This window comes from Castor canadensis, chromosome 4 (assembly GCF_047511655.1).
Source record: "Castor canadensis chromosome 4, mCasCan1.hap1v2, whole genome shotgun sequence".
Taxonomy (NCBI): domain Eukaryota; kingdom Metazoa; phylum Chordata; class Mammalia; order Rodentia; family Castoridae; genus Castor; species Castor canadensis.
This window is the reverse complement of record NC_133389.1, coordinates 119,213,245-119,225,826: the sequence shown is the minus strand read 5'-3', so window position 1 is coordinate 119,225,826 and position 12,582 is coordinate 119,213,245. Positions and strand designations below refer to the sequence as shown.

Genomic DNA, 12,582 nt, shown 5'->3' with positions numbered 1-12,582 from the left:
ATCCCTCAAGTGTGGGTCTACAATATGACATACTCTTAAAATGATGTCTGACTTCCAAAACAACATTGTGGTTACTGCTGAGAGTATCCTCTCACTTGGTTACAGCTCCGCGTCTTCAAGTTGGCAAAGTCCTGGCCCACGTTGAACATGCTAATAAAAATCATTGGCAACTCAGTGGGGGCTCTGGGAAACCTCACCTTGGTGTTGGCCATCATCGTCTTCATCTTCGCCGTGGTTGGCATGCAGCTCTTCGGCAAAAGCTACAAAGAATGTGTCTGCAAAATAAATGATGATTGCGAACTCCCACGCTGGCACATGAATGACTTCTTCCACTCCTTCCTGATCGTGTTCCGCGTGCTGTGCGGAGAGTGGATAGAGACCATGTGGGACTGCATGGAGGTCGCAGGCCAAGCCATGTGCCTTATTGTCTTCATGTTGGTCATGGTGATCGGAAACCTAGTGGTATGTACGTGGTGGTATGCTCATAAACAAGAATGAGACTAGAAGTAGGTAATAAGGTGCAGAGAGGTAAAGCTATCGTCGGGTTTATGGTACATGGCCCAGACTCACGTCACCTACCAGCACCTGAGCAAATTACGTAATTTGTCTGAGATCAGGCTTCCTGTTTATAACCCTAGATAACGAAACCGAAACGGTATGGGTGGATGTGAGGATTAAATGAGGCACAGCTAATGAAAGTTTAGGGCTCATAAACATTAGTTTTCCTTTCTTTTGTCTTCTGCAAAGAAAATATATTTTTTCATCAATATTAATTTTATCCTGATATTACTTTAATTACTACTCACCGTAAAAAGTCGGATATCTATTTTATATTGAAATAGCTTTATACATGTTCATAGTTCATATTGTTTGCTTGCTCAGAGGCGTAGGTTGTGTAATACTAAATTTTGAAGAAAATTCAATGAAGTAAGCATCACATTTTAGCTCTGGGTTATAATTATTCAAATAATTTAGAATGATGCAAACTATATTCTTCCCTAAATTTGCTTTATTAAAGCAACGTAATTTAGTGCAGTTTGAGTAACTCAAATGTATGGACACTAACAAGATTTAAAAGACAATCTTTAGTCATGACTTAAAAGCATTAATACAAAAGCAGTTTGGATATGTATATTTTCATGCTTAAACTAAGTCATGTGTGGACAATGAATTTCTTCACAGAATCCCTTTAAGGGTACATTTCAAATGATGTTCCTCAAAAGAACTAGTGGAATACTTATCAATAAGCAATTTTTTTCTCAAAATAGTAGATTAGAAAGCTCTAGATTATGACCAAATCTGATCTATAAATAAAGAAACGAATGAGGGTTCTTGCTTTACATTTGTCTTCCTATCATGTACACACCATAACACATGCTGAAACTCAATAATTACATTTCAACCTAAAAATGTTCCCATAAATTTCCCTTTACATCAGAAGTTGTGAATTATTCCTACATTAACCATAATTTGTCAGATAATTGGCTAATTTTTCCCTGTATCACAATTACACTCTGAGAATTAGCATTTCCTCATGTTTTTTCCATAAAAAGGGAAAGGAAAAAGTAATTTACATTACATGAGTCTAGCCTAAACCTTGGAATAATTTTAGACTTTTCTCCATCTGTTGAGTTATTTGAACACATAAATTTCAAGGCATATTTGATGAGAAATGTGTTAAACCTTATATAATTTGCATTTATAAAATTCTGCTGTTACAAGTTGGACCAATGGACCAAAGAAATTTCTATTTCATGTGTATTGTTTTTTGCAAACATTGACAAGTTATTTAAAAAGCATGTTTATTATTTACACACATGAAGTTAGACAGCTAGACATTTGATAGAAAAACTGGTAAGATGAAGTAAAATGATTAAGATTCAAGTATCTTATATTCTCATTATAAGTAGGATTTTGTCTTTTCACTGGCAAGCCTGAATAGACATAATTTAGATCTTAGAAGATCTGTTTTCCTGTTGTTCTCTCAGTGGAAAAGAAAAGGTACCTGACTTACCATTTTGCCTTTATAGCACGTAAAACTTACCAGATCCTTTAAATATTGATTTCAACATGGCATTTGAAAGAAGCATTTTTTAAAATCATTTTATCAAAGATCTATGAGTTCCCTATTTAGCCCGTTATTTTTATGCAGACTTCAATATTAATGTTGAGCTCTTTCTTTTCTTTCTTTTTTAGGTTCTGAACCTCTTCCTGGCCTTGTTGTTGAGTTCATTTAGCTCAGACAACCTTGCTGCTACCGATGATGATAATGAAATGAACAATCTCCAGATTGCAGTAGGAAGGATGCAAAAGGGAATTGATTATGTGAAAAATAAGATACGGGAATGTTTCCAAAAAGCTTTTCTTAGAAAGCCAAAAGTTATAGAAATCCATGAAGGCAACAAAATAGACAGATGCATGTCCAACAACACTGGGATTGAAATAAGTAAAGAGCTTAATTATCTTAAAGATGGGAATGGAACCACCAGTGGTGTAGGTACTGGAAGCAGTGTGGAAAAATATGTAATTGATGAAAATGATTATATGTCATTCATAAACAACCCCAGCCTCACCGTAACAGTGCCAATTGCTGTCGGAGAGTCTGACTTTGAAAATTTAAATACTGAAGAGTTCAGCAGCGAGTCAGAACTAGAAGAAAGCAAAGAGGTAAGGAGGCTTCTAAGCTTCAACTGCATTACCTGTAATGCCGACATACTATGATTACTCATACTGCTATTGTGTTTGTGTACATTTTTAAAACTAATCCTGGGGCTGGGGGCGTAGCTTAGTGGTACATATGTACTTGGCATAGACTGGGTTCAAACCTCAGCACTGAAGAAAAAAAAGTAACACTGAAAGTCATATTGTAATGTTGGAAAATCATAAGAAGTTGAGAAATCTATTTATAGAAATTCAACTTTCCACAGGAAATCACCGTTCTGAACACTATTTATTACATTGTACTCAAAACTATGTTATATTCTCTAGAGAAATCAGTGGACTATGTGTTGTTGATAATTGTGTCAGTGTCATCTACTTACTCTCCATATTAAGTTTTGCTATGATTTTTAATGTGAAAGTTTTATGTAGTTTTTGTTTACCTCTGAATTTTATTCACTATGATAAAGTATATTATTTATGAAAGTGTTATACTTATGAGGAAAGTGATTTTATTTTTCCCAGTCAAGAATGAGCAAGTCTATAAAGCCTTCTAGATTGACTTTAAAATACTAACAACTACTTAGAAAAGCTCCACTTGAGAATTAATATTAAATGGTAGGTGGAAAACTTGCTCTTACTGTCATATTGCTAATAGTTAAAGGAAAGAAGGAAAAAGAGAGAGGCAGGGAAGAAGGGAGGGAAGGAGGAAGGATAAAGAAAAAAGAAGAGAGAGAGAGAGAAAGAAGTGGAAATTGTTTATGATTAGAATTCATAGGGTAGCTTAATGGCACTAATTCTTCAATGCTGTGTTGTGCAGAAAAGGATTAAAATATTTTACTATTATTTATTTATGGAGTTCAAATATACCAGTTGGAAGTCAATCTAGCACAGATGGAGTTATAAAAGACATGTTTTAGCTTGAGGGTATAATGTTGACAGCATGGGAATCAGACCAATGATGTCTGACTTTGTGAGTGTATTTTGGAACTTTCTTTTTTTTTAATTAGTGTATCCACAAAATTCTATCTGAAAGCCTTATAATAAGTAGGTGATAATGTTACAACTCACAGCTTCCTGATTTTTTCCACACATTTCAAAGCTGCTGAGATGTATCAAAATTAGTAAATTTTAAAATATTTTGAAAAAGGTAAAGAATGCATACAAAATGAGACAGCAATATTCTTTCTCTGAATTCTATTCAAAGTCTGCCTAGTGAGTTCACTTCCAATTTATCTTTCTCATTCTAAGAATTCAATTCTGTCTTTATTTTCTATCACCTGACATAGATTTTTTTACGAAGAAACACCAATGAACTAACAGCCATTTATTGAGCACTTTTAGTGAATTTGGCAATCTACTGCATTCTAGGTGTAAGGAAGCATGCAAAAAGAGCTCTATCATGTAATTCTCCTTCAGGGAAAGCTCAACATCCCTGAGTAACTAACACGACCTCACAAAATCATTAAAGACCTATTTAAAAGCTTTATCCTGCAGGACTGCAGGTTATAGGTGCTGAGAACAGCAAAAATGGTTGTTAAGTGGGAGAGATAAAATTGAAATAGGTTCAAAGTTTAGGTCAAATATTAGATGAACAGAAACCTGGAAAAGGAAAGTCAGAATTCAAAGTGAGCTCTTAGTCTTAACATGAGAATGTAAGATAATCAGCAAGAACAAAGTATTGGTTGAAAAGATAGTGAAAAATATGTTTGGGTGTGTCAGGTGGTTTCAGGTTGTAAAGATGTTAAATAGTCAAGGTATAGAATTGACTGCATAGTCAATAAGGAGTTATATTGTTTGTTCTGAAACAGGCAACAGGAAAGTAATGTTTTAGATATAATAATTTGGTATCAAAGAGAAAAACAGTTTAAAGTGAAAGATGAAAGAGTTTATCTTGGAGAATACAATAATGATCATTTCATAGCAATAATATAAAATTCTAGATAGGATAATAAGTAACTGAAGCTAACCGGCAATTTGATAAAGAATCTGGGAAATTGCAAAATCATCAATGTCATTGGCTGAAGTGGTGTTTTTAAAAAGGTTCCCAGATTTTTGTGTAAAGAGGAGTTCAACTGAGATTCATGGTTGACCCTCCATATTCTATATATAGGGATTCAACCAACCAGGAATTTAAAATATTATTTAAAAATGTGTTTGTACTGAACATAAGATTTTTCTTATTATTATTCCCTGAAAATATACTGTAACAACTATTCACATAGCACTAGCATTATACTAGCTATTTTAAAGGATCTAGAAATGGTGTAACATACAAGGGAGGATGTGTATTGGTTTCATTCAAGTCCAAAGGCATTTTATATAATGGATATGACCATCTGTGATTTCAGTATTTGTAGGGGTCCTGGAACCAATCCTCCGTGGATACCAAGGAGTGATTTATGCTGAATTAGAGGCAACAGTGTTGGGAGCCAGGATTTTAATCCTGGGTGAGAGACCAGGATTAAAAATATACCTGACAATGTGGATTTTGTAGTTATTTCACTCCCTGAAAATAGAAGAGATCACCAATGAAGTAAATATAAAGAAAAAATGGGGCAATATTAGGGACAAAATAGCGTGCATAGCTTAGGGTCAAGAAAAGGGAGAAAAGCCAAAGAATATGGAAACTTTTTCTAGATTAATGCTATAGGTCTTATGACAACAATTTATGGAAGGTAAATGTTTTAATTTTCTTCTACAAAATAATTGGTTTCTAAGATACTTCAAAAACTTCATAATGGCCATAGATCTTTTTAATAACTTGAACAATACAAGTTTGAAATAGTGAGAAATAATCACTTCTCCCATTAGCAACTCTTGAAAAGCATGTGATATATGAACAGAGTTTTCTTATTGGGTGGTTCTTTTATAACTATTTTGTCCTCTTTCAAGCTGATTTTGAATACATGAAATGTGATTACAGAATGTAATGAAATTATTTTAAATGTATAGATTATAGTAGTGGGAAAATCATCAAAGTAAATATATAAGTATATATTTTTATAAAACTAGCTTAAATTTTAAAATAGTCTTATAGAGTAGCATTCAATTCAACAATGCACTTTATATAAATGATCTGTTTAAATTAGCATCACAAAAGTTAATAGGGCAATACATATACATACTCACATGCAAGGTAAAAAATAGAGTTTTTTAAAACCAAAAATTGGTACATTCTAACATTATAGAGTGGATTTACATAAATTCCAGCTAAATGCTGTTTTAATCTGAAATTTCCTCAAACTGCTGACATTGAACATGGGTTATATTTCAGGTGTGTACTTATATGGACTGAGTTACTCTTTTTTAAAAGTTAAAATACACACAAGGTTGTATTCATGCTTCTTAGCATGAATCCTAGTTATTGAGCTCTGCTTTGAAAAGCACAGGGCATCCTTTATCCTTGCTAACAAAGTGAGCAATCATATAGACTGAACCCAACAGAGTTACCATTTCTCACTACAAAAAAAAGAAAACAAGAAGAAAGCTCAAAATTACATACATTTTCTGCTTTAAGAAGAGGTAGTAAATTATTCATTAGCTTAGATGGTATTTGAAAACTCTAGCTACTTCATTCTTTTCATTCATCTTCATAATAAAATATGCCTAGCAAGTGTACTGAGAGATAAATGATCCCTAAAAGTTTTTTACTAGATAAAAATATGAATTGCTGTTTTTATATACTATATAATATATTATGTAAGTTTCTGTGTGTTATATCTGTATAGGCATAAATATACATATATATTTGTATATGTGTGTGTGTGTGTATGCTGCTACTATAAACATGCTGTCATGGAAACAAATACAGACCTTTTGCAAGAAAATATGTAAGACAACTAAAAGCACGGATTCCAAAATAGTGACTTGGAGTTGTACAAATCTTATGAGAAACTAATGTAGAATTTGCTTTTTATATTTTAAAGTTCACATGATCATGATTTCTTAGAATTCTTATATAACTATAGATCTTTGTAATTTAGCTCTGTAAAGATTATTGGTTTGTCTTCTAAGTGTAGGATAATAGAATAAATGCTCTTAACAGCCATATTTGTAGTTGAATTCCAAACTCAGTCTAGCAATATCATACTCTGACCTTCACTGCTTACCATTCTTACTTCTCACAGGGGTAAAATCAAGCTGGAGCCATCAAGAATGCAGCTCTGGGTTTTTTTAACCAGCCAGAGGCTCGTGCCACCACTTTTACCGAGGTTACCCAAGCAAGTTGTACATATACAATCACTTTCTAAATGAATTTTGACTGGCCTGCATGCTACTCAGCTATGTTCCTTCCCCTGCCGTGGCAAGGAAGTGCTAGACTGGCCCAGCTGCTCTCTGCTGAAGCGTGTGACACATCACAGCATGGTCAGGCGAGACTGGCAGTCCCAACATCATATTTACTTCTGCTAATGGGCTTTCCAGTTTAGTCTTTTAGACTTTTAAAAGCAATAATTGCATGCTGTATAGGACTCATGATATCTATTTTAAAACATGATAGGAATGTTTAAATCCAGTATAGTCAAGGACTTAAGAGAGAATGCAATTTTTAATTTATCTGCTTTTATTTCATTAAAATGACTACAACTTTTTTGTTGTTCATGATTCAGCCCTTATATATAAATTGTATTATTAAAATGAACCTCATAGGAAATTTATGATAGTATTGCCATCTTTAGATCATTATATTTAGATCCATGAATATAATTTTCAATCTAACAATTTGTGAATCCCAGATGGAAATGTTTGCTTTCATGTTTTGGGGGAAGGTTCTGTAAAAAAGAGTAAGATGATCATGAGTTTTTGGAGAAGAAGGGCCATAGTCTGGCTATACATTTAGGTACCACATAGCTTGGATTTTTAGCAAGTTAGGAAAGTCAATTGTCTGAAAAAACATAATGATCATTGTAAAGTAATTGAAAGAAGGAAAACATCATGTTATGGGGAGAAAAAGTTTGTTGCATTCTGATCATTAGTTGGTCATTGTACCCACTTCCAATTTAGAATTTCCTTCATATACATTCTCCCTAGATGTTCTACCTCAAACTGAGCATGCAAAAAAGAAACTTGGGACAATTACTGCTTTTGAATTAGTCATAGTTCTATGAGGAATAAAGGACATCTCTCAAAATTACTGTAGCTTTTTCCTCTGATATCATTACTTACTGGAATCTCAGTCAAAGTGCAAGTTCTGGGAGGGTAGTTATGAAGCAAAAGTAAAAAATTGTAAGTTTCATCCCCTTTCAAAACTTTTTATGAAAATAATATTTAATTAGAGTTTGGGTTGTCTCTAGGGTCATTTGTATGTACATTCTTCTTCCTTAGAGAAAATTGAAAATTAGTTGTAGGATAAAACCAACTCAGAAATAAAATTAATAATGAAGAACAGAAGAAAAAAATACAGTCCCTGGTGATTTATGCAACACTTACTTAACACTGACTTAGTTGTAGCAGTAAAACAGTATTAATTATTCATTGAAGAATATCTCATTTGTTTTTTCTTCACAATCAGAATAGAATGAAATGGTACTGGCAAGTTGTACTTTATACAATGTTACTGCAGGATGCCCTCCTTGTTGAAGCTTTTATGGAAATTTTGAAAGCAGATGCTTGACCAAGGTCCTGAGCACAAGCCCTTGGTGGCAAAGTTACGGTGCCGTTTTCAGACTCCAAAGAGAAATGGGAGAAGAACTATAGCTTCCAATTTCTGTCACAATGCCAATTTTTTTTCCAAGCACCCTTTTCAAGAGGCACAGATGGGTGTGTGAATAGCCATTTAAAGCCCATCTTGACCTTTAGTGAACTATATTGGTGCTTTAGTGTACTTCTGCTGAATAAATCCCAATTAAGTCTAGTGTAGATGGAAATTTTTGTATCCCTTCTCAAGATAAGTGGTCTTTTTCTTTTGCTTTCTTAATGCCCTTTTGCCCTACTCTTTAACTGCCACATAATTATTCTCTGCTTCACATGGCACGTTCTTAGTAAGGCTATTTTTAAATAAAAGGGACACTAAGGCTGCTGTAGATTTAGTATATGTCAGGGCAAAACCAGATGGTGGCAGTTTATATTTTTAACTTTTGCTAAGTGGTCAGAAAAAAAGAGCTATTGGAGTTAGTCTGTTCTTCCTTGGTTGGACAAGCAACAAATGGCTTCAGTGTGTGACTGCCTGACATTGAAGTGAAATGTCCTAGGTCAAGATATGGCTATGCATATCCAAAAGATTAGACTAAGGCCCTGATAGTATGTGTGATCAAAAGATTTTCCTCTTCTACTAGTAAGACAAAATCCAGAATTTTTGAGAGAAATGGCTAGATTTTAAAGGCAATCTGTAATGGCTGAATCTTTTATTTTGTCTGTTGAATCATAAGCAGTTTGTGAGAGTCAAACAGTTGAGAGCTGATTGAAAATAAATGAAATGTAAGCGCATTTCAGTGGAAGTAGGCCAGTTGCTAACATTCTCTTCTATCTCTGAAAGTTAAATTTCATTATTTAATTGGATACAAATCCAGAGCGCTATTCATCAACAAGGGGGAATTTCTCTATAAGGTCATGTTATTTGGGGGGCGGGAACAGTCGCATGGCCTTTCTGGTTGTTGATCGTATCCTTTGTGATGGTGAAGTAACCCATTCCTCTGAGTGGTACCTGTGATTAACCTTGAAAACCTCATGTTCAGGCTCCATGTCTTTGAGAACATGGTTCTTGGATGAGCGTCTAGCTTCCACAGCATTGCGCCGGGCTTTGCTACAGCCAGGCATGTTTCCTGTGGCTGAATTAGGCCTGGAGAATGTTGCATCTTAAAACCTGCTTTCCAGTGTGCATTTGTACAGCATAAGCCATCATCCCTCTGTAGACTCAATAGTTTCTACAAGGGATGGAAAAGTCTAAATCTTCAAGTGCCATAAAATATTGGAGGGGTTAGGGAGAAAATAGTACAAGAAAACAAGTTTGAACTTGTACTATGTGATTTTATATGGAAGCTTTTTATTGTTCTGCCTATTTTCCCAATTATCCTTTTTAACTGCTTCAGAACAAGTACTAATTTGGTTACTTAGTATAGTCCTTAAGTTCCTTAATGTGATAAATTTCATTTCTTTGCTTTTTATTTTATACCATTATAGTATCAACAGCTATGGCAATATAAAGTAAGTTATTTTTTGTATTTATTATCAGTTACTTAGATTTAAGTCAGTTAATTGCTTTTAAATAAATTTGAGAATAAGTTTAGTGTGGCTATAATAATAATATCACAAACTACCCTCTACTAAAGTATGAATGCCAAAGTATTAACATTTAGGTTATACCAATGTGTGAATTAGTATAGATGGCAAGTGTATCAATGTACAGAACTTAAAATGTACAGAACTTAAAATGATTAAATAGTTATTCAGAATGCAAATTAGTGACTTAGAAATACAACAATGAACTGTATGAAACCAGTGACTAAAGTATATCAGACAGTAGATTGTTAATTTGATGCAGTTTATGAGAATTCATTTATTTAGATAAATGTATAACTTTTGAAATTTTAATATTGTTGGTAGAATATTTCATAATGTCATAGAATAATTTAAAGTGTGGCTTATAGGGTTGAAAACAATGTAGTGGCATTTCTGGTTAAAGAGATTAAAATATTACTAAACCTGATATTTCAACTTGGAAGAGTTGACTGGGTCAGAAACCTTGACAGGGAAGGAAGCCTCCCATAAAACACTTGCTAACAAAATGAACTCTTGCCTACCATCTTCCAGCCATCTTCATGAAGGTCTTTGGGACTTGCAAGACACCCTTGAATCTTCCTTGAGGAATTTTCTAGAGCCTTAGCTTAAAAAGTTTATCCTTATAATTAGAAAAATTCCTGGATTGCAATGAAGCAATTCTCCATATAACTGGTTCTATTCTGTGGCAAAGAGCAGAATAGGGGCAATGTCCTTCCTTGTCTATTTTCAAAAGACATGCTATGCTTCGGGGTGCCAGGAAGATAGAGTTGAACACTTTCTCTCTCTATTTTAATGCATAAAAATGCATAACCTCAAAGCTAATAGGGATATTGAGATTATTTACATACAAACACATTACCAACATTCACAAATGTTTATAATCTCAAGAATAACAATAAAAAGTACATCCAGTGGTCCATACTGGTAAACAGTAGACTCCATTGTCATTCAGATTTGTGGCTACTATGATTTATACTATGAATCATTATTTTAAATAAGTGTTATATTTAAATACAAGACACCAGTAGAATATATAGCAGACAATTGTAATGTGAAAAATTACAAATCTTGGCTGATGGAGTGGATCAAGTGGTAGAGCGCCTCCCTAGCAAGTATGAGGCCCTGAGTTCAAACCCCAGTACCACCAAGAAAAGAATAAGAAAAAGAAAAATTAAACGTCTCACAATTATTTTACTCATGGTAAAATGAGAAATGAAGCTTGGGTATTTTCTTAAGTTTTCAAATGAGAAAGCATATGATTTAATACATAAAATATATTTTACTTTCCTTGTTCATACATCCTTTATGAATGTCTGCCAATATTTTAGAGAAACATTTTGGAAATACATGTTTTAACATTAAATTACTACTGAGGAAATAATTTTTATCCAATAAGAAAATTTATTTTCTGATACAATTAGATAAACTTCTGTCAAGCCATTCCTGAATTACACTTTATCAAAAAGGAGAAATGGAATTATCTAAACATTATAATCCTCCCCATAAAAGTAAAATAAAAGAAAATATATTTATTCACTTTTCATGAACTGAACATAACTATTTGCTGTCATTCTATAATTGGTAATATAAAGATCTTTTTATGTATAATGTGCATTTTTACTTAGTATATATGCGTAAATATATGCATGTGTATATATGCATATGCATATATATGTATATATATACACATGCATTTTCCCATATGTAGGAATATTTAGCCAAAGGCAGCAAATATAATAAGCTAAATTGACTTTACAATTTAGCTAGAAAAATCATGCAAAAAAGGAACAATTTGTGAAAGAGGTGGACCGTGACCAGGCTCAGAAAAAATTACTGAGCTTGGATTAGCTAAGAGGAAGAAAATGAATCATGGAGCTTTTTATAATTAATCTCATAATTTTGTTTCTTAATGGTGCTATGCATGTAGTGGACATTATTGCTAGCAATCATCAAAGCCATAATGTCCAACCATAAACCAGTGAAATTGGAAGGGAGGAGTTAGTTGCTGAGACCAAATAATTATACAGTATTTTCATGGTTATATTAGAAGTTGCTGCAATATATCCAATAGAAGCTTTTGTAGGTCTCTCTTAAAAGAATGAAGATAACCTGGATGTGAAAAACAAAAAATTTCCCAGGAAAAGAACATTTTCATAGCTTTCTCACATTTCTAAAAAGTAAAGAGTTGTATAAAAATTCATGTACTGTAAAAATCCTGAGAGCTAGCTTTTCTCTTCAGCATGGTCTAGACTAGGAGGGGTTAGATGATGAAATTATATTTTGAATTAAAGTAATTTTCATAAAATATCTAGCAGGATATGATGAATGTCACCTTCAAAGCAACAACATAGAAAAGATCTGGATATGACTCTTCAACTTTAGTTCACATTATAAAATATTAATTAAACCACATGGGTGTATGGTTTCAATAAATCAGAAATTTTGAGGCAAATGTCCCCCAATATGATTTCTCATGTATGCCTTTTTAAAATAGCACATTAACCCTTTCAGATGGCTCAGGCAGAGTGTCCCTTAGCTACTGAAGTTAATGGGGGCTTTGAAACCATTAACATATCTATGAGCTATTCTTTTCATCCTGAAAGCTTTACATTACCTAGGTTGCACTGTGTATCATATCTTTGCTTTGGTTTTCATTAAACATTGAAATTCATAATGTCTTCCCAAAGGATCTCAGAAAACTTACTA

At 33.4% G+C, this 12,582-nt stretch overlaps 1 protein-coding gene across 11 annotated transcripts in view; it reads left to right on the top strand.

The window, feature by feature from the left end:
- The window catches only part of Scn3a (sodium voltage-gated channel alpha subunit 3), a 105,149-nt gene that overhangs the window by 68,658 nt on the left and 23,909 nt on the right, over positions 1–12,582 (top strand). For all 11 annotated transcript variants that reach the window (XM_074070989.1, XM_074070996.1, XM_074070993.1 and 8 more), the window contains 2 exons: positions 106–462; positions 2,197–2,667. In XM_074070989.1, coding sequence (XP_073927090.1) covers positions 106–462; positions 2,197–2,667 — 828 coding nt within the window. The remainder of the gene's footprint in view (positions 1–105; positions 463–2,196; positions 2,668–12,582) is intronic.